The following is a 23,341-nucleotide window of genomic DNA, read 5'->3' on the forward strand; positions in this document are numbered from 1 at the left end:
ATATCAAGGAAACATTCTGTGCGATAGGTAGATCAGATATTTTTGTGAATTATAATGCGGTGAAGAGAGAGGGTAAAAAATGAATTAATGACCTGTTCTTTAAAAAAGCAAGTGCTGAGAGAGAAGGAAAGGACCTGATTAAGCCGTTGGTTAGAGCACATGCATTAGTTAAAACAGTGCTGGGAACAGAGTTTTATCTTACCCTCCTAACTTGTGCACACAATCGTTTTTTAATCACTCGTTTTAGATTTAATGTTTCATCATTTAGTAGCCTCTCCACCTGGATATGTTGTTCGAGCCGAGGACAGAGGGCCCTGTGGCTGCGACAATAGGACTCCACCTGTTATTTTAAATTTTGTCTTATTATGCAAATATTTTATGTACCCAAGGTGAATGTATCTTAAACCGTATTTAAAAGAAATGGGATTTAGACAGGTCCGAATTGCACTTTTGCACATGCAACTTCAGCAGAACGAAGGCACTTAATTTGTTGTTATACATTTTTTAAGAGCAATGATAAGATCTAGGAAAACCAGATATGATTGAATCTGAGGGGGGATTTGTGAACGGTTTCATGATGACAGAGTACACAGGTATTTGGCCAGCATTTATACCCGTGTGCGTGTCAGAGGTTTTTTTAATGAGGAGTGTGTATCATCCGATATTTTAAAGTAGTTTATTATAATGAAATATGTTTCCTCCTAATGAATTTGATATTGTTTTAATGTATTGTATCTTTTATGGCTGTGTTCTTTGCTGAATAAAGATTGTTTAATAATACAGCACTAATGATTAAGGGTAAAAGAAGTTGTTACCTGAACACAGCATGTCTCGAAAAGACAGCGCAATCTCTGCCTAGGCAAGACCTAAAAAACATTCTCAGCTGTTTCTAACTAGACCCATTTCCCTCTTCCTGCTCCCTTTGCCTACAGTGGGCCTTGTGGAAACTTCATAAATTATGATTGCTCATTTTACTAGGACTTCTGTGGCCAGCCCCTTCATGGGGTGTTAAACTTATAGGGCTGAACTACACCACAGTCTTACCTGCTTCACTGATTCAAGCCTCGACTCAGAATGACACATGATTCAGGTATTCTGCTATGTGAATTGGGTTTGCTTTATTTTATATATGTGTTTTTCCTGTGCAACAGGCAGTAGTGATACAGGTGCATTAACATTTGGCAAGTACCTATGATATTTTTGTCTCGCCGTCTTTACCAGGCTTAACTTTAAGACTTAAATCTGACTTTAACAAGGCAGCCAGTAACCTCAGTGATGCTTTCATCTGGGAAGTTTAGACTTTAGAAATGGCATGGCGTAAGCTGGAGCTTGAACAACGTCGATGATTTTGATTCTCTTGGGATCCCAGACGCAGTCTTCCTCCAGACCGCTTGGTACCATGCCGCAGTTGGGGGGTACCCAGGCTGTGTCATACCCATGTTGGTGCCACGTTCGCTGTAAGGGGTGGCCTTGTCTGTCGATCTTCTTCACTTTGCCGACACGGACTTTGACCTTCAGAACAACCCTCTCATGAGGAGGTATATTGGGTGGATAAGCTTGTGCTTTTCTTATATCCCGGCTAACGTAGACTCCGGGGCCGAGCATGCCGTCTTGAGATGGTCTGAAACCATTGCTGAGGATGGAAGAGGCAGCGTTCACAGACGTCCCATGGAACATGATGTACTCCTTTCGTCCATAACTTCTTCTGGACCGGGACAAAAGTGGGACGGATTCATCGTGCGGGTTTAAACCTTCTAAATGATGTGAGGGACCGTCCTTCAAGTCCTCGGTAACAGCAGCCGAGAAAAGCACTGCAGAGAGTAACAGAGAAGACAGGTTTCAGGAGTTTGACATAGACACATTTCAAAATATGACATTTTGGCCAAAACCAGGTCTTAAAATTGTGAAAGTTGCTGGCACAATTATCAGAGACAGATTATCACAGTAAGATTATATTTTCTTAGTTTTTAATATTGATATAGTAGAAGCTGCGGGACAAGGATGTACAACAGGCTCTAGTTTCAGTCACCCATCCATGCCACAGTGCACACAGGGCTGAACATGATGCACTTTTCCTTTTTTCACCAATACTTTGGCTGGTTCTGTGTGGTTGGCGGCAGTGAAGCGGAAGGTTTAATATCATACATATATATCATCTCTGAGGTGTCGGACAACACTTTGGAGTAAATGTTTAGTACCTTAAGGTAAGAGCACAGAATTAATCTCTCCACACATTTGCCATAAAAAGAAGGGGGCAATAATTGTATGCTATTGTAATACATGTTTGGAGAAAAAGGGATCCAGGACTAAGAATGACCAGCATTCTAAGATGGCATTCTCCCCTGCTGCAGTCTCTTTTGCGGTGCATTACCAGGATAGAGGGCACAGTCCACATTTTCCCAGCCATGACCATTCCTTTAACTCTACCTTCATCTTTCCCTTCTTCTCTCCCCTCCCTCAATTTACCTTCTATTTGCTTGCAAGAGGAGAAAGACAATGGCTATGACTGTTGTGTGAGTGCATTAGAAGTGTTTGAAACAGCTAAAGTTTGCCACATATGTGCAGAATGATGATTTACTGTCTCTTTTACCTTGTGTGCTACCCCTTAGAGAAAGGTTAAAGTATACAAAAAAGTGATGGGTGGAATGCTTGAATCTGATAGAGACTTTTAGCCACAGATTCCTTACCTTAGAATAATCCCCAGGCGTCTAACTGGATTTGAATATTTTTCATAAGCAGTACTTCTGCATGCCGGTAGGTGGCATTATTCTGCTCTGCTAGGAGTCGTTGGTGCCGGATGTGAGATGCGGGGTTCCTATATAGGTGCCACCACAGGGCACTGCCGTCAGTTCTTTTCTTTCCGTGCCAGTCAGCGCAGATCCGGGGAAGAGCTACCCCAGATGCTTTTTGACTGACTATTTTTCACCCTTTTGTGTAGCTTTTTAGGACTTTGTCTCCTGGCGTGCAGGATGTCTACCAGAAAGGAAGTTTTTAAGCCATGAGGTGCCTGTCATCGCCAGAAGTTGGTGACGGACCCGCATTTCTTCTATCTATGGCATCTTAAGTGTGACCATGGCGCCAAGACATGCGATGACTGCCGCTCCATGCACCCTAAGGCACTGAGGGAATGGTCCCTCAATCTCCCCACCCGACGGCGATCGACTCCGAGATGGTCCAGGCCTCAATCATGAGGAAGGTCCTGAGATGGCTTGCCAAGTGATGATTGTTGTCCTAATTCAAGTCAGAGGGGATGTCAAGTACCACAAAAAGAAGAAGGAATCGAAGAGGTCTTCGACTTTACCTCGCACATCTTCGTACCAGTCGCATGGCCATCAGCACTTGAGGCCTAGCTCTGAAGTTGAGCCTGTACCTGGTCCGCCTCTGTGCCTTAGCTGACGTTCCGGGAGCCAGAGCGGCCCCGTCCTACTTTAGGAATTTTATGAGGCCATGCATCTTTTTATTGGGGAGTCCTACCTGTCTGGTGCACCCTCGGGCCCCACAGGTCTGGGAGGGGCCGCTACTGATCTTCCGCCAGCGGGTTTGCCCTCTGCATCAGTTGGGCCCCAAGGATCCATTGACAGATCTGGAACAGCGCCAGTCGAGTGACCTCGACCTTACCCGGCACTCGCTCCAGTGCTGACGGCCCTGGCCATAGACTCCCAGTGGTGGCAATGCCACATCATCATTATCGACCCCAATATGGAGCCGGACGGGTATTGTCCTATGCCGGCTCTAGGGCTGACAGAGGCAGACTCCCCATATTGGAATCAGTGGCTTATTTTTATGACAGGCCAGGAGTGGTTGATGAATGCAAGGGGTCAGCAGGACCTTATGGATACCAGTTAGAAGAACCAGAGGACAACTGTTAGAAGGATTTAGTGGATGACAATGGACTGGACACCTCACCAGATGCTGACCTGACCTCTCCTCCTACTGTGGCTATGGTGGAGGGTGCCTCATTCACAATCGTGGTGCGAAGGGAGGCTGAGAACCTAGACCATAGGCTACCCTCAGTGATAGTCAAGACTTGACCGATTTGCTTCAGCCGGGATTTGCCTCCAATGATCCATTCCCCTTGGGCCAATACTCACATACCATCTGGGACTTGGTTGCACAAGTGCTACCCATGGTCTCAGAGGAGGGCCGAGCCATACTCTCTCAAGCAATTGCTGATAGGAGGGATGCAGCCCAAGGGTTTTCCAACCACATCTTTACACACCCAGCCACGCCAACCAGCAAACTGCACAATGTTTTTGTGACCAAGGATGTGGTACCCACAGCCCATGTGTGACAGACAGCCAGAGGTTGAGCCAGTCCCCCACCCCGCCAACAGCAGCCTCCAAAACTCCTTTAGTACACCCACCAACCATCATGGGCAGTATATGCCATCACCTGCACTACTGGACATCAGACCATTGGGATTTGTAGCCCGTCCAAAGGTGCTACTCCCTCCCTTTGTGACCACTTCCCCTCCTATTTTACCTACTTACGACAAGCTGACAGAGAACTACCTAGCTTTCCTCCATCAGGAGCTGTTAGCTCTCTAGGCGAAGGGAGTTATAGAGAAGGTGCTGGCATCAGAAGGAGCTCATGGTTGCTATTCCTACTACTTTCTGGCGCCCAAGAAGGACGGAGGCCTTTGTCCTTGTACCTTCTCAATCTTTTCCTGTCTGCCCAGGACAGAGGCAACTGGATGGTATTGGTAGACTTACAGGATGCTTAATTTCACATCTCTTTACCTGCCTGCCCACAGGTGTTATCTGCAGTACACGGTCGGCCAAGAGAACTTTCAGTTTGTCGTGCTCCCCTTCGGCCTTACCAGTTCCCCTTAAGAAGAAGTTTACTCTTCTTACTGATCATAAGCCCCTCATTCCCATCCATGAGGGTAGAATTGTCAAAGACCATACCCCCCGAATTGCTATGTTGAGTTAGAAATTGCTGCAGTACAATTTTGAGGTTGCACACATCCCGGGTGGGAGAAACACAAGAGTCGTTTATCTTTTAAGGTCTCCTTTACCTTTAGGAAAAGATGATCATAACGACAATACAGATGAAGAGTGCCTTGTTGCCGCAGGTGACGCGTGTGGTTTGGGCTCTTTCACTGAGCATGATTGGTTTGGTGGAATGGAGTCCGATACTGTTCTCAAGAAGGTGAAGGATTTTAATGTATCTGGTTGGCCTAAGGAAAAACAACTGGACATTAATCTTCATTCTTTCGCCAAGATCACTGATGAGCTTACTTTGGAGGGTGGAGAGATGATCATGGGGGGGGGATAAGTTTGTCCCTCCTGAATCTCTCAGAGGTTGCATCATCGACTATGGTCATGAGGGACATCTTGGGTAGACGAACATTAAAAAAAGGATGTGTTGTGTCTATTCATGGCCCTCCATGGAACGTAAAATCAATGATGCTGTGGAAGGATGTGTGACATGTTGTACTAGTGATAAGGTTATTAAGATTGTTTCATCTCCTGTTCAACAGGTGAAGGCACCCGAGGGTCCTTGGTTGAAGTTGGCTATCGACTTCGTGGGACCCTTCAATGCTCTGCGCAATAAATACAAGTTTGCACTGGTAGTTACAGATTACTTCAGCAAGTGGTGGAAGGTCCATTTTATGACAGATCTCAACTCACATGAGGTCATCAGGTTCCTTCAGAGTCTTTTTACCAGAGAGGGTTTCCCAAAGAAGATTGTATCCGACAATGGTGTGCAGTTTACGTCCAAATAAATGTCTGATTTTCTGTTCCAGTGTGGTATCTCCCACCAGCGTGTAGCTCTATATCACCCACAGGCCAATGGTTTCATTGAGCATACCAATTGAATTCTTGTTGCATGTGTTCAGTGGGCTCTTTCATCCAGAGTTGATATCAAGGAGGTTGTCCAGAGTATGTTGTGGGCACATCACACTACTCCAAGTGCCATCACAGGATCTAGTCCTTTTGCTCTACTTAGAGGTAGACAAGCTTCCTTTCACATGTGTCCTGCTGGATGAAGAATTGGGGTTTGCTGTCAAGTTGCCCGGAGACACAGGGAGATAATGGTTTACAATCACTTCCTGCTGTCCCGACACAAAGTGATTATGGCACGCATCCACAGCCTGCTGTCTCGGATGTGACTGAATCCAAGTCCATGGTCTCTGTGGGGGATTGGGTGAGAATTAAGTCCCCTCTTAATGTTCCCAAGGGTCTTTCAAAGTTTGGTCCTCCTGTCAAAGTTGATACTACCTCGCGCTTTGCCGTAAGAGTCAATGGCAAAAATTGGTGGAATTTGTCCAGAATTTACAAGATTCCTATGAGGGTTGTGATGCACCTGGGTCTTGAATCGGGGAACGTTGTTCAGCCCCAATCAGTTCAAAGACAACTTACTGTTAAAGACAGTGTACTGAGACCTTTGATATATGTCCCTCCAAGAAGGAGTAGTAGGACGAGTGTCCCGCCAAATCATTTAAATCTGTAGTCTGTTTTATTGCTTTTTCAATTTATGAACATTTATGTGTGGACGTTTTGTCCATCTTTATCCTCAGTGTTTTTTTTATCGCTGTTTGGTACACCTTTTGCCTTATTCATCTCATTACGTCTTGGTAATTCTTTCTCATCTCTCTTCTTCTCTGCCTATCATCTTTTGCTTTTGCTTTATCTCTTTTCCTTTTGTATTAATGGAAAGAGAGGAGATGTTGTAGTAGTTTCTCTATAAGCATGCTATCCATCTGCCTTGCACTCCTTATGATGCCACTGTCATGGTAATGGAATGCTATGGTTTGAATCCCAGGATCTTGTCTGTTCCTGGAAGCTGTGGAGACGAACAGTCAATAAAGTATGTGCTCTTACACTTACCTGCTTGGTTTGATCACTTTAAGAGTGTTCACAAAAGATCCTGTGACTGCGCAAAAATATAATCCAGATGTTCATATCACATAGAGGGGAAAATGAATCAGATCCCAGTTTGAATTCTGTTGCTGATAATAAATCAATTAGTGGTGGTCATAACATACTAGAAACTCAAAGTACATAGCGCATTAACGGGAAAATAATCTGTGTTCAAAAGCAGGTCCAACAATTAAAATTAATCAATGTCTTGTGTGTGAGACATAACCAGTTATAAAGTATCAATGGTAAAAATACCTGATAGTACAGGAAGAATTTTGTGTACAAATCCCCTTAAATGGTAACTAAAAGGGATCTCACCTTAGCAGATATTGACAAGTGTTACCAAAAAATCCATGCAGTAAATAGAGATGTAGTCCAGGTGTAACATTCTCAGTTTGGGGGAAAATTAATCCAATCCCAGCTCACTTTCTATTGTCCATTAGTAGTAGTTGTAAATTGACAGACAATCCTGGTTTGTATTGTAATTGATGCCCAGGTGTCAGTCAAACAGCGAAAAACAAATAGTCCTGTATATCACGGAGGCAATAATTTACTGTACTAGAGAAAAACACCCTGACCTGAGAATGGCCACCAGGTTAAAATACTCAAGGACCAGACACGTCTGTTTTTAAAACAGGAAAAATTAAAAGATAAGCAATACAGGGTAGTGGTCCCGATAGCAGACTAGTGAGTCCAGTTTGATACCGCGTATGCCAACAAGAGGGAAATAAGCCCAAATGCTGAAGGTGACTAAAAGTCGCTATTATTTAGTGCATTGCCTGTTTCTGTCGATAAAAGAAACTGAGAGCACATACCTGATCAGAAATGCCGAAGCGCTATAACATATTACGTATGGGGAAAAGAAGGCCAGTAAACCCCATTTGAAATGGCATATGCCAACAAAAGGGAAAAGGGGCCCAAAGTTTAAGGATAACTAATGTAACCTACAGTAAAGTGCGTCGCCAGTTCCCACAGATAAGGGAAACCGAGAGCACATGGATGTTCATTAATGCCAATGCACTATGCCATATTACGTGCAGGGAAAGAGGGAACATGTGAGAAAAGTGTCCGATAGTGCCAGCACCTGGGGTAACACTCACCTTCAACGATGCAAAATTACGGTAACGGCATGGTGGCCGGAAGCGGTTCAGTATGTCTCGGCGTGCCATTTTTTCAAAGTTTTATGGGGACAAAAGCATTGTCCACGTCGTGACGCGTGTCAGATGCGTGTGATGACACGAGGCAAAGTAAAAAAACGCGCCATCTTGGAGTGTCTGACAGCAGTTGCAATATGTAATACCAAGAAAACAAAAGAGAAAAATGCACAGTGAAATGTGCCAGGCTATAGGATAGGCTTGATACAGAAACAAATGTAACAACTATTGATTTGTGGTAACTGAAGGAAAACATAGGGTCATGAGATGACAGCCTTATTGTATGTATGATACGTAACAAGGTAAAATAAGGCACAGTGTAAGAAAGCGCCATATTGAGAAGCCTGACAAGAAGATGGAAAAGTATCCCTATCAGTGCTAAAGAAAAAGTAAAAGTGCCCAATTGTTAAATATACACGAAGGATCGCATGGTATTAAGGAAAGGTTAATATGTTGTACCCAAGGACATATGTTGGAAACCACAACCTATTCACACCATCATTATACGTGTCATATGAATTGATGCCGGATGGAGATAAAAACATGTACCCTGTTAGACAGATATGAAATAAGGATAAGTAGTATTGTCGTCCAAGGGACGAACCAAGTGCAAGATTGATAGACCAACTCATTCGGTGAATTTCGAGAAATAAGTATGACCCACCATCTTGTAAGTCCTGTACCAACTTTTTAACAAGTAAAGAGTCCAGTACAGCTGAGTAAGATAATGTGTACAAAAATATCCGCTACCGTACCATGTAAAGGACAATTGTAATTTCGGAAAGAGAATTTCCATTTAGCCAGCTCAAAGAGAACAGAAGGAAAACAGTATTCTTATTTTAAAAGGCTGCGTGCCAATACAAGATTTCAGAATGGAAATAAAAGAAGGATAACAAATGAGAATAACTGAATATAATCTATAGAGTGGACAAAATAGAAACTAATTGGAGCGTATTGTGTCTATGTAAGAGAAAACAGAATATACAAAAAGAAGACATTGTTAATTGTTTTCTAGAACACAAAATACTATATTCGTATAAGCTTACAGAGTTAATGTGTACGAGGTGTCATTTCATATATAGGCATTGTCAATACATTTTATTAGGTTAGTACGAAGTCATTGATACAGTAAAGGGTAAATAAATTACAAGGGTAATTTATACCAAAAAGTAATGCAATTCCCCATCTGTATCGTGACCTTTAAGTGTTGCCTTTAAGCGACAAATCCATTTGTCCTCTTTTACCTAACCAGGAGTTCCCTACTGCCACCTCTCTCTCCTACTAGTACATGGTCAATACCATGGAACCAGAAGGAGGTATCAGGAGGGTGTATGGCTTTGTAGTGATATATTAAAGGGTATTTGCTGTCTTTGTTTAGTATTGCCCTGCGATGCGCCTGTATTCGGTTCTTTAGGCTGCGTACTGTGCTGCCCACATATATCATTCCACATGTGCATCTTAGCACGTATATGACATGCGCGGTGTTGCAGTTGATGACATTTCTGATGTTATATGGTCTGACTATATTGTAAGTAAAAGTCTTGGTCTTAATTCTGCCAAAAGGACAGATATTGCATGTGCCACAAATAAAAAAGCCTTTAGGTTTTGATGGTAAGCATGTCACCCTCACACTTGTGACATAGCTCAGGCATAGGGTGATCCGTAGGGATACCCCCCTTCTGAAAGTTATTGAAGGCTTGCTGGTAAGGACATTTTTGGAACCAGGTACGTCCATAAGAAGGCACCAGTTTTTTCTCAAGATGCTGAATATTTTATTGCTATTAGCAGTGTATTGGGTCACAAACCTGTCTGGGCTTTTGGCTGTAACCCCTTTGCTTCGTCTTGGGTTTTCCTTAAGCGTGGCCTCCCTGTATGTGTGTTGTAGCCTTGTCATGGCTCTATCCAACGCCTGCTTCTCATATCCTTTTTTCAGGAATCTTTTTCTAGATTCCATGATATTGGTTAGATATGTTTCACCCTCACTGCAGTTCCTTCTGATTCGTGTCATCTCCTCATAGGGGATATTATTGATGACAGAGCGTGAGTGTGCACTAGAAGGGTGCAGTACAACATTACAGGCTGTTTCTTTCCTGTACAATGTACTTTGTATGAGTCCATTCAATGTATGCCCAGAAAGATTATTTTCTCCTTGTGATAAGTCACAGTCAGCATGACATTGTACTCATTACTGTTGAGATAAGTGAAGTACTGGTGTAATTGTACTTCGGATCCGGACCACAGGCAAATAATGTCATTGATGTACCTCCCCAGAACACAATATGTTCAGTCCTGGGGGAGACACCTTTGCTCCAGGCATGCTCCCTCTCAAACCACCCCATAAAGAGGCATGCAAAAGAGGGAGCAAACCTAGATCCCATGGCGGTCCCTTATATCTGCTGGAACCAACATCTGTCATGAAAGAAGAAGTTGTTGGTGAGGATGATGTCCATCATTTGTACAATCATTTCGTTATACTCGTATTTGCCAGCACTATCTTTATCTGAGAAGGACTGTACAGCCATGATTCCACATTTTTTGTCAATGCAGGTGTATAGACTTTCAACATCAAAAGTAACGAACATGAGTTCATCAGACCAATGGAAATCCTTGAATTTAACTAAGATGTCTTTACTATCCCTGATATACGAGGGCAGATTAAGAACATGTTTTTTGGAGCCTAAGATCCACAAACTCAGAAAGTCTTTCGAGGGGTGAGGGCACCCCGAGATGATGGGACGACCTGGTGGAAAGTGTGGCCACTTGTGAATTTTTGGCAAAATATAAATACAAGGGAATTTTGGATAGTCCACCCTTAGGTATCAAAACTCGTTCTCAGTCAGTAGACAGATGTCTTTCCATTTGCTCAGTTTCATGTTTATCATTATGGTTAGATTCTTAATAGGATTACCTACAATCTTCCGATAGCAGGATTCATTGCTCAATTGTCGATTGATTTCATTCATGTAATCGCAATGGTTGATGACCACAACATTACCGCCTTCATCGGCCTCCCAGATGAGAATGTTTTTTGTCTAGACTCCGCCTATTAAGTGCCTGTCTTTCTTTGGGGGTAATGTTGTGACGAATAGGTGGTGCAAATTTACTGGGTGTTTCCAATTTGTATAGATCTTCAGTCAATTTCTCATAAAAGATATCGATGTTATGATGGTAAGCCATGACGGGTACGCATTTGGATTTAGGCCTAAGTCCACTATCCATGTTCAGAGTCTGGGGAATGCTAAGTTCTTCCAACAAAGATGGCATATCATAATTCCCATCCTCACTCAGGAGAGTAAACACTGTATGTTGCATGTCTCTGATCGTATGGTCGCAGAGCTAGGCCTCATAGGAGGCTCAATGCTCCCAAAGTTGCGACCCAAAAAGTATTCCCTGAGCTTTAGTGTTCTGACACAGTTATACAAATCAATATGGACATCAGTGCTATCTCCACTTTGGGTGGGGCAGAAATTTAGACCCACACTCAAAAATTTCAATTAATCTTTATACAAGATTTTATTTAATAAATTAACAATTTTCAAATCACTGTCATCATTTTCCTTGCCCTCAGAACACTTTGTATTACATATCAAATTGTCACAGACTTCATGTTACAACATTCTATTTGGCCACTGTCCCTCCTTTGGAACCTCCCCTTGGACCTCCTCCCTCCCCTTCGGGTTTTGGCTGGTCCATTTTTTTGTTGTAGCCTGTTGCTTATGCGCAACTTTGCTAGCTCATTCTGGAATGAAGAGGCCCCTTCCCCTAAAGGGGAATTTCAAAGGTTTCAAAGGTTTTTTAAATGCTAATTTCTAACTTTAACGTCCTGAAACCTAGGTTTTTTTCAGCGAATTTCAAAGGTTTTTTAAATGCTAATTTATAACTATAATGTCCCTGAAACCCATGTTTTTTTCAGTGAATTTCTAAGGCTTTTTAAATGCTAATTTCTAACTATGCCTACATAGGTAGGACATGTGCAGAAAGAGGAAGAAAGGTGCAGAAAGAAGCAAGAGAAATGCAGAAAGAGGCAACAGAAGTCAAGAAAGAGGAAGAAAGGTGCAGAAAGAAGCAAGAGATGTGCAGAAAGAACCAACAGAGTTGCAGAAAGAGGCCTTGTTGCAAAGTCATCCTGTGCCCTGGGTACCCCCCAACTTTTTGCTGACTGGTACTGGTGGTAACTGACGCTGACTGACCCTGAACTCTACCTAACCAGGCCCAGTGTCAGTGCTATGCTGAAAGACACTTAGAATACAGTGACAACACCTACATAATCTAGGGTTCACTTTGGGTTGGGGTACCCCTGTGAATGGCATGACCTCTCCTGTAAGGCCCTAGTACATAATAGGGCAGGGGGATTAAAACTACCTCTAAGTCTCTAGCATATAGGGCATGGCAGTTTAGAGGTCAGCAGCCCTTTTCTGCACTTGCACGTGTACACTGCTGAGCCTGAGGTCAGTTTAAAAGTAGCCCTGTGTGTGCAGAAAGAGGCAAGAGAGGTAAAATAAGAAGCAAGAGAGGTATAGAAAGAAGCAAGATAAGTGCAGAAAGAAGCAAGAGCAGTGCAGAAAGAACCAACAGAGGTGCCGAAAGAGGCGAGAGGGGTGCAGAAAGAGGCAAGAGAAGTACAGAAAGAAGCAAAAGAGGTGCCAAAAGGGGCAAGAGGGGTGCAGAAAGAGGGAAGAGCAGTGCAGAAAGAACCAAGAGACGTGCAGGAAAAGGGAAGAAGGGTGCAGAAAGAGGCACAAGGGGCGCAGAAAGAAGCAAGAGAGGTGTAGAAAGAAGAAAGAGCAGAGCAGAAAGAAGCAGGAGAGGTGGAGAAATAGGAAAGAGGGGTGCAGAAAGAGGCAAGCGGGATGCAGAAATTTGTAAAAGAGGTGCAGAAAGAAGCAAGAGCAGTGCAGAAAGAACCGACAGAGGTGCAAAAAGAAGTGAGAGAGGTGCAGAAAGAGGCATGAGGGGGTGCAGAAAGATGCAAGAGAATTGCTGAAAGAAGCAACAGAGGTGTCGAAAGAAGCAAGACAAGTGTAGAAAGAGGCACGTGAGGTGCAGAAAGAGGCAAGAGAGGTGCAGAAAAGGACAAGAGAACTGCAAATAGAGGCAAGAGGGATGCAAAAAAGGGAAGAAGGGTACAGAAAGAAACAAAAGAAGTACAGAAAGAAGGAACAGAGGTGCAGAAAGAGGCAACAGGGGTGCAGAAAGAAGCAACATGGGTACAGAAAGAGGGGAAAGGGATGCAGAAAGAGGCACGAGAAGTACAGAAAGAAGCAACAGAAGTGCAGAAAAGAAGCAACAGTGGTACAAGAAGAGGGAAGAGGGGTGCAGTAAGGGGCAAGAGAAGTGCAGAAAGAAGTAACAGAGATGCAGAAAGAGGGAAGAGGGGTGGATAAATAGGCAAGAGGGAAGCAGAGAGAAGCAAGAGAGGTGCAGAAAGAAAAAAAAGAAGTGCAGAAACAAGGAACAGATGTGCAGAAAGAGGCAGAGGAGTGCAGAAAGAGAGAAGAGGAGTGCAGAAATAGGAACAAGAGGTGCAGAAAGAGGCAACAGAGGTGCAGAAAGAGGGAAGAAGGGTGGAGAAAGAGGCAAGAGGGATGCAGAAAGAAGCAAGAGAGGTGCAGAAAGAAACAAAAGAAGTGAAGAAAGAAGGAACAGAGGTGCAGAAAGAGGCAAAAGAGGTGCAGAAAAAGGGAAGAGGGGTGCAGAAAGAGGAACAAGGGTTGCAGAAAGAAGGGACAGATGTGCAGAAAGAAGCAAGAGAAGTGCAGAAAGAAGCAACAGAGATGCAAAAAGGGGGAACAGGGATTAAGAAAGTGGCAAGAGGGGTGAAGAAAGAAGCAAGAGAGGTGCTGAAAGAAATAAAAGAAGAGCAGAAAGAAGCAACAGAGGTGCAGAAAGAGGCAAGAGATGTGTAGAAAGAGGGAAGAAGGGTGCGGAAAGAAGCAAGAGTAGTGCAGAAAGAAGCAACAGAGGTACAGAATGAGGCAAGAGGGGTACAAAAAGAGGGAAGAGGGGTGCAGAAAGAGGCACGAGGGATGCACAAAGAAGCAAGAGAGGTGCAGAAAGAAGCAAGAGAGGTGCAGAAAGAAGCAAGAGAGGTGGAGAAAGAGACAAGAGAGGTGCAGAAAGAAGCAACAGAGGTGCAGATAGATGGAAGAGGGATGGAAAAAGAAGCAAGAGGGGTGCAGAAAGAAGCGAGAGGTGCAGAAAGTAACAAAAGAAATGCAGAAAGAAGGAACAGAGGTGCAGAAAGAGGCAAGAGGAGTGCAGAAAAAGAAGAGGAGTGCATAAAGAAGCACAAGGGGTGTCGAGAGAAGCAAGAGAGGTACGGAAAGAAGCAATATAAGTGCAGAAAGAAGCAACAGAGATGCAGAAAGAGGGAAGAGGGGTGGACTAAGAGGCAAGAGATATGCAAAAAGAAGCAATAGACATGCAGAAAGGGGGAAGGGGTGGAGAAAGAGGCAAGAGGGGTACAGAAAGAAGCAAGATTGGTGCAGAAAGAAACAAAATAAGTGCAGAAAGAGCAGGAGGGGTGCAGAAAGAGGCGAAAGGGGTGCAGAAAGAGGCAAGAAAGGTGCAGAAAGAGGCAAAAGAGGTGCAGAAAGTAGAAGAGATGTGCAGAAAAAGAAAGAAAGGTGCAGAACGAAGCAACAGAAATGCAGAAAGAGGCAAGAGTGGTGCAGAAAGAAGCAAGAGTGGCTTGCACACCATTAGTACCAATTTAACACCCACATTTAGCAATAAGTAACAGGAGACCATTCTAGGTTTACAAAGGACCTTCCACCACGCTGCAACACTTGTTGCTGCATTTTTGGTAACATTTGAGCCGTGTGAGCTAGAAACAAGACTTTTTTTGTTCAAATCTGCAGATTAGGGAGCAGATGATGGATTATGTGGCTAATGCGGAAAATGTATAATTGTGCGAAACTCGGTACAGCCAAACAGCCGCACACTTCCAGTGGCCCTGCTTATACCTCTGACTAGGTCCACAAGTGATCCTCAGTGATTTCTTCTTTTTGTGTCTCATAGATTTCATGGTTTAGCTTCTATGGAAACGAGGAAGACTAAACCCGAGGTTACCACTCCACAACACAGACTACCATACCACATAATTGCTCTCCATAACACATAATCCCACTCTACATAATTCCTATACACTAAATACCACATACTTTCTATCCACATAATTTCACTGCACAACATAACACATAATTCCACTACTCACAAAGTACATCTACTCCACTCCATAAAACATTCATAAAATTTTCAACACCAATAGCTCTAACTCAAATATGAGACCTATTAAATTACAAATGCTTCTTTAACTGGTAGTCATATTTGTAGAGTGGTGGAGAAAGGGGCTGGGCCTTCAAGCAGTGTTCAGGAATTCCGCTGCGTAGGACTTACAGGAGGTACCAGGAGGGCTTCTTAGCCCTCAAAGTCCCTCATGAGTAAAGTGGACTTCATCCCCGAAACAGTACTGTGCCAGGAGCCACGTTTTCAGAGTGGTGGAGAAAGGAGGTGTGTGGCCTCTGAAGACCTCTTAGCAATCCCACTGTGTGGGATTTGGTGGAGGTAATAGGAGGGGTAGTTGGCGCCCAAGGACCCCTTCTACTACCTCCAGTAAGTCCCACACAGCAGCATTGCTAAGTTCTCATAGCAGGACACGCCCCTTTCCCCACCACTTTGCAAATACGCTCCCTGGTGCACTCTTGGATGGGGATTAAAGTCCACTTCCTGCTGGGGGTCCTTTGGGGCCAACTAGCTTACCTGATACCTCCAGTATGCCCCAGATAGTGGGATTGCTGATAGGTGGACACAGGCCATGCCGCCTTTGTCCACCACTCTGCAAATGCACCTCCTGGCATGCTCTTGGTTGGGGGATAAAGTCCCCTTGCCTCCTGAGGGTCCACGGGGGCCAACTAGCCCACCAGGTACCTCCAGTAAGCCCCACACAGCTGGATTGCTGGGAGTGGTCCGAGCCAAGCCCCCTTTTTATACCACTCTGCAAATGCACCTCCTGTCGCATTGCTGCTTGGGGGATGAGGACAAGAGGACCTCATCGCCCCACCAGCAGTGCGCCAAGAGGCGTGTTTGCAGAGTGGTGTATAAAGGGGCATGGCCTCGGACCACCTCTCAGCAATCCCACTGTGTGGGTATTACTGGAGGTACCTGGTGGTCTAGTTGGCCCCAAGGACCCTTAGGATTGAAGGGGACTTAATCCCCCAATTCAGAACGCACCAGGAGGTGCATTTGAAGAGTGGTGCAGAGAGGAGGTGGGGCCTCCGGCGAGATGGCAGCTTTTCTTTTTTAGGTTTCGCTGAGCCAAAGGCTCGAAGAGACATTTTGTATGTGGGATTTTCAAAGTGCTACCCACAGTCTTTTGGCTGGCCTAAACCTTGAGTGCACGATCACATGCACGTGCACAGCTGCTCCCACTCCCCCCTCCCTTCTCTATAGCTTTCTTTCACTTTAGCCGCTTTGACCCTTGCATTCCCCCCTCCCTTCTCACCCAGCCCTTTGATGCTCTGCTCGATTACTTTCACTTTCGCCGCTTTGATGTTTGATTTTTATTGCCTTTGTTTATGTGACGGAGATCCATTGCATTTGGCAGAACATTTCTGGGGCCGTATTGCATGAAATACACCAGGTGGCGCTAACGTGTTTTACAGAGCACCAAACAGCATTTAGTTCTGCATTAAAAAAAAGACGCTTTAGGAGCGGAAAGGAGCTATCCCTTTTACTTGTATTAAAATGTATTTTTAAAGGTGTCTCAAAGGATCCTGAACATAGTTTATACTAGCATGCTCCAATACTGTCCGTATTTCACTCCTGATTGCACTGGCCTTCCAGGTCCTAAGACTCAGACTCATGATTTTACTGTTATTTCAAAACCAATCTAACATTTGTTTTGTTTTACGTATTACCTTAGTAAAGCATACCTATGTGATCTTACTCTCCTTGGTCAGTGTTTTATTATGGATGACAAGATGTTTTCTCATTAGGACTCGCACCATAAGCCTCTTTCATTCCAAACATCTGGAAACGCATTTGTCTCTGTAACTATATAGTAATGGCTTTCAGTTACAGCTGGCGGAAATTATGCTACACACCTATTCATTGCCTTCACCAAACGATTCTGCTTTCACTGGTGTGACCACAACTTGCCAAAATATTTTACTGATGCTTTTGGCAGTGTCTCCACTTCTGTCTGATCACTCCTCAAATGACACCTTCCTTAATCCCACCCACAAGCAAGGTAAGCCACTCAATTTTATGCTAATTTCAAACACTTTATCCAAATCTAAACCAATCATCGCTCCATCTGACATCACACATTTCACATGCAAATCAGTTCGCCTCCTTGTAGATCGCTCTCTCATGTACCCATCTGCTGTAGAAAACAGGACCCCACTGCTCTCACTGCTTTCCAAGTGATCTTCATAAAGACCTCACTTCAGTCTTGCACTACAGCTCATACAACTGCTTCATTATCCACCTTGTACCAAAGATAGGCCTCAGCCATGAATTACACTTGAAATAAGAGCGCATAACAGTAAATGAGGGCAGCAGTACATAAATGGCGAAAGCACATATTCACTGCTAACTTCTTGGTTAATAAGCACGCCCTTCATACACTGCATAATGATCTAGGAGGTGTCAAATCTATCTATTTCCAGGACCTCATTACCTCACCATCCACAAGCGCTCTGTGCAAACCTTCAGCTCTTTACTCTCCATCATCTTCAATTATCAGTATTCTATTGTTCATCCTTACCTGCTCATGACTTCACCCTGCTACATCTGCTCCAAGATTAACACTATAATTAGTCCACAGTGCTCAAGTCCTCACTCGCCTCAACCCTGCGCAGTTACATTATTACGATTTAACACAACATCCTCCTAACAAACGTTTCCTCTTATGAAAGTAGCTAATCCACCCTGTGCCCCCCCGTAACCATTTCGTCCTCCCTTCATCAAATCTTTGCCTCTTTCAACCAACAGTTTCCCCTGCGTTTCCCTTCGCACTGACTGCCTGTCCTGTAACCGACTACTCAACCCTCTCCTGTGTTCGGGACCCTTCATTCCACTATCCTATCCTCTGCTCTGTTCTTGTCTTTGCTCATACTCTTAGATCGTTCTGCCTCTCCTTTGATATTGCTGGTCACCCCACACTTTTCTCAATGAGCGCACGGGGCATTAGCTGGGTACCAGCCCTTATGCTCTTCAATAAGCAGCAGCAATCGTTGCAGTTTCACCAAGATGACTTTAGTAAAAGTTTATTTTACTACTTTCGATAACTGGTGCCTTTCGCAAACAGAAAAGGTAATGACAATGTATGGCACATTACAAGATGGCATGTTTTAATACTAGGGCTTCTGATTATATGCATAACGTTTGATCTAGCAGACATGATTGAACATATGGTGAGACCCTTAAATGAAGGCTTAGGGCTCAAATCACAAAGGGACTAATATGCAATAAAGTTACGTGTCTCTTCACTCATGGCAGAATCTCCGCACTGCACTCACTGCAGTGCGCTGGACAGAGAGGCTGCCCAGAGTGCAGAGACTCCACACTTGTACCTTTACTACACGTAAGTCCCTTTGCAAATCAGACCCTTAACCTCTACTTCTTTGTGATTTTTAAAATAAAGACAGGGAAGCATTTATAGTAAAAATGGAAAACTTGTGTCTCTATTTACAATGCAGTTATTGGTTGTTTTTAACTTTCAAGAAAATAACACATTTGTTCTTAAACGACATCCATATCTTAAATCACACATTTTATGATTTTGACATTTGGAATTTCATGTCATACCCTTCACTTGTGCCCATTCCTGACTTCTTATACCCTTGTTATCTAGCAGTGCTTTCAACACCACAGGCCATCAAATTCTGGACGGAACGGCCCTAAACGGTTTCGCCCATACCTCTATAATCACACTCAAATGCTAACAAGCATTGGCATAGCCAATAGGTCTCGCCTTTGGGACCGTTTAAGTGTTTAGTTATCCAGCACAATATCCTTGGTGCAGTAACATTAACTGTTGCATGGCTAAACACCTATAAGGTCCCAAAGGCGAGACCTATTGGCTATGCCAATGCTTGTTTAAAATATTTTTAGAAGGGGCTGTGTGACCCCTTTCTTTTAGTATTTTTTTAGGCCCTGGGGACCACATCCCCCAGGGCTTGACCTCGTTTTTATATATTTTTTAAAATATTTTTCTCGGGAGAGGGTCTCCATGGCCCCCCTCTCCTGGCCACTTCCGGCCCCGGGGACCCCATTCCCCAGGGTCTGGACAGCCTAGTTTTTTGGGGGGAGGGGGCCACGTGGCCCCCCTCCTGAGGTCAATTATGGCCACAGGGACTCCATTCCCTGGGGCCCGGCCTTATTCATTTATTTATTTATTTTAAAACATCAAAAGGGAGTTGGCCGAGTGGCCCCCCTCCCGGGCCACCTCTGGCCCCGGGGACCCCATCCCCAGGCCAGCCTTGAAGTTGGGGACCGCGGGGGGAGCCCCAATGCCCCCACGGTCCCTGCCGGCATCCCGCCTCCTGCGGGAGCCGGCATTGCCTTTGGGCAAGTGGAACTGCTAGACTGCCGCTTCCCTTGCCCAAAATTAATTCTGCTTCGCTTCTTGAAAGCAAGAGCAGGTTTCCAGCTCTCGCTTCCAAGAAGCAAAGCAGTGTTGGCTATGACTGGGCTGGAGCCGTGCTCCCGCCGTGCCATAGCAAACAGCAATGTCCCCGAGGGTAGGCCCCCCGGAATATTGCAGGTGCTGGCCTTGGGGGAGTGTCCCCAGGGCCATCAAGGGCTCCAGGAGGGGGGCCACATGGCCCCCTCCCAACTGATTTAAGCCCTGGGGGAGGTGATGGTCCCCGGGCCCAGGGGTCCGCAACGGACCCCAGCATTTAAATAGGAGGTGGTGGTCACTGGGACAGTGTGGGGAGGGGAAAGAACCCCTGAACACTATATTAAATTATTGAAGCCCCAGGGAGGTGGCTGTCCCTGGGGCAGTGTGGGGGGGCAGCAGCCTCCACACTTCTTTTTCTTTTACTTGATTCCTGGGGAGGTGGCAGTCCCTGGGGCTTGGGAGGGCCACTTTTTGTCAAATTTGGTGTAATTCTGATCAGCAGTTCGGGCTGTAGCTTTGTCTAAAGTTCCTATGGAAATTATTATTGGGAAAACACATTTTGGGACCCCCTTTTTTCTCTGCCCCCCTTGAAGAATCACCCCAAAACTTTCAAAACAGGAGCTGACCTCAGTGAACCATTAATTTTGAAAATTTCACGAAGATTCGTCAAACGACACCAAAGATATTGGCAAAAGAAAAAACGCCTTCTAAATAGAAACAAGGTCCTAACTATACCTACCTACTGCCGACCGCCAATAGGTGTATGTATATATATATATATATATATATATATATATATATATATATATATATATATATATATATATATATATAGATATATATATAGATATATATATATATATATATAAATACATTAGTAGATAGTTATACTTAGAACCAAAGTTTCCATAGTAATTGCTTGACAAATCGGCACAAAATTTCCTCAAATCTTCCCCATTTGGGGTCAGCTGCTGTGTTTAAATTTTCGGGGTGATCCGTCATGCAGGCACCGATAAAAAAGGGTTGCCCCAAAACATGTTAAGTCTATGGGACTTTTTTGTTTTTTTAAGATGAGTTCAGCCCGAATTGCTGAACGAAATTACACCAAATTTGGCAGAAACCTAGATGTTTGTCCAGAAAGCATGCTTTTAGTGATTTGGTGTAAATTCGTTCAGTCGTTTTTCAGATATCTAAATTTAGAAAATATAGATATGTGGGGACGCGAGTATTGCAGTTGACTCGCGGATCCTACTACAATTTGATTGGCTGCCAACACTTCAACCAGGAAGTGTTGCCAGCCATTTTGGGACTCGGCTTGAAGCTAAGTCCAAGAAAAATTACAAATAAAAAAAGGGGGCAGGGTAGGAATAACCTGACCCCCAGATATGGTAAAGGGGGTCCAGCTGTGGGTAAAAATAATTTTTTTAAAGTTTGTTGTGGACTTGCAGTTGGATCAGTGAATCAGAGGCATCATTTTTTAAAAAGGCAAGCGCGGGTTTCCACGCTTGCTTTAGAATAACTCCCGAGTGGGCCAGGTTCCAGGGGTACATGTCAAATTTTGGAAGGGGTGCAAAGGGCCCCCCTACTCAGGCTATTCAGAACCCCAGGGACCGCCACCTCCCAGGGGCACTTTTAATTATGAATATGGATGAGCCCACTGGGCCTGCCCGCAGCCCCGGGCACCGCCACCTCACTGGGGCTAATTCAAACTATGTGGGGGGGCCTTGCAGAATCCCCCCTGCTCTGGGGACCACAACCTCCCCATGGCACTGTTTTTTTTAATTTAAGTAATCCAGGGGGAGCCGCTGTCCGGGGACCGCCACCTCCCTGGGGCACATACTTTATTAAAAAAAAGTTTGGGAATATGTGAGAGTATCCGGGTGTCCGGTGAACTTTTGTACAGCACTTGTCAAATTAAGAGAGTAACAGTAGATATGGACGTTACGATGTAAATTATTCATATGAGTGAAGTACAAGGCATTTGTGGTGAGACAAGGCTTTTAAACACGGTAATTTTCGTGTAACTGTTCATATATGCTTGTGTACTAACAGAGAGTTCGAAAACATGCTAATTTGGGTTTATTCAGCTTTTTCAAGTGTCTTTTTGTACAGAAACGGTACAAAAGGGGGCGGTGATGGACGTAGCATCAGAACCAATCAAACACTCACACCCAGTCAACAGATCTGGGTTTGATCCATCACCGTTCTTTAGCCCACTCTGCCACCCCAGTTCAGACATGGCCATATGCAAATCAGTCTGACCCTGTGCCTCATGGGAACAGTCCAGCCCGAACTGCCAAGCCATGCCTTCCCTGGACCGGAAACAAGTTTCCTAGGACCGGTTTCTGGCATTTCAGCCGTCTTCAGCCAGGCTTGCTTGAATCCAGTGGCAAAGTGAGCAAGGGACTCACGTCATAGCATACCCTGCCAACTTATGGCGAACAAAGCGGTACAAAAGGTGGTGGTGATGGACGGAGCATCAGAACCAATCAAACACTCACACCCAGTCAACAGATCTGGGTTTGATCCATCACCGTTCTTTAGCCCACTCTGCCACCCCAGTTCAGACATGGCCATATGCAACTCAGTCTGACCCTGTGCCTCATGGGAACAGTCCAACCCGAACTGCCAAGCCATGCCTTCCCTGGACCGGAAACAAGCTTCCTAGGACCGGTTTCTGGCATTTCAGCCGTCTTCAGCCAGGCTTGCTTGAATCCAGTGGCAAAGTGAGCAAGGGACTCACGTCTGAGCATACCCTGCCAACTTATGGCGAACAAAGCGGTACAAAAGGGGGTGGTGATGGAGGGAGCATCAGAACCAATCAAACACTCACACCCAGTCAACAGATCTGGGTTTGATCCATCACCGTTCTTTAGCCCACTCTGCCACCCCAGTTCAGACATGGCCATATGCAAATCAGTCTGACCCTGTGCCTCATGGGAACAGTCCAGCCCGAACTGCCAAGCCATGCCTTCCCTGGACCGGAAACAAGCTTCCTAGGACCGGTTTCTGGCATTTCAGCCGTCTTCAGCCAGGCTTGCTTGAATCCAGTGGCAAAGTGAGCAAGGGACTCACGTCTGAGCATACCCTGCCAACTTATGGCGAACAAAGCGGTACAAAAGGGGGTGGGGATGAACGGAGCATCAGAACCAAACAAACACTCACACCCAGTCAACAGATCTGGGTTTGATCCGTCACCGTTCTTTAGCCCACTCTGCCACCCCAGTTCAGACATGGCCATATGCAAATCAGTCTGACCCTGTGCCTCATGGGAACAGTCCAGCCCGAACTGCCAAGCCATGCCTTCCCTGGACTGGAAACAAGCTTCCTAGGACCGGTTTCTGGCATTTCAGCCGTCTTCAGCCAGGCTTGCTTGAATCCAGTGGCAAAGTGAGCAAGGGACTCACGTCATAGCATACCCTGCCAACTTATGACGAACAAAGCGGTACAAAAGGGGGTGGTGATGTACGGAGCATCAGAACCAATCAAACACTCACACCCAGTCAACAGATCTGGGTTTGATCCATCACCGTTCTTTAGCCCACTCTGCCACCCCAGTTCAGACATGGCCATATGCAAATCAGTCTGACCCTGTGCCTCACGGGAACAGTCCAGCCTGAACTGCTAAGCCATGCCTTCCCTTAATTAACAACTGTTTATTGATTGTGGCAGGTCTTGAGTCCTTTCCTAAA

General features: G+C 44.9%; 1 protein-coding gene across 1 annotated transcript in view; it reads right to left on the reverse strand.

Annotated features, from left to right (window-relative positions):
* Positions 1-1,093: 1,093 nt before the first annotated feature.
* The window catches only part of LOC146798477 (uncharacterized), a 36,168-nt gene continuing 13,920 nt past the window's right edge, over positions 1,094-23,341 (reverse strand). The window contains exon 3 of the mRNA XM_085625743.1: positions 1,094-1,811. Within this exon, the coding sequence (XP_085481869.1) occupies positions 1,282-1,811 (530 nt within the window). The 3' untranslated portion in view covers positions 1,094-1,281. The remainder of the gene's footprint in view (positions 1,812-23,341) is intronic.

This window comes from Triturus cristatus, chromosome 9 (genome assembly GCF_964204655.1).
Source record: "Triturus cristatus chromosome 9, aTriCri1.1, whole genome shotgun sequence".
Classification (NCBI taxonomy): Eukaryota; Metazoa; Chordata; class Amphibia; order Caudata; family Salamandridae; genus Triturus; species Triturus cristatus.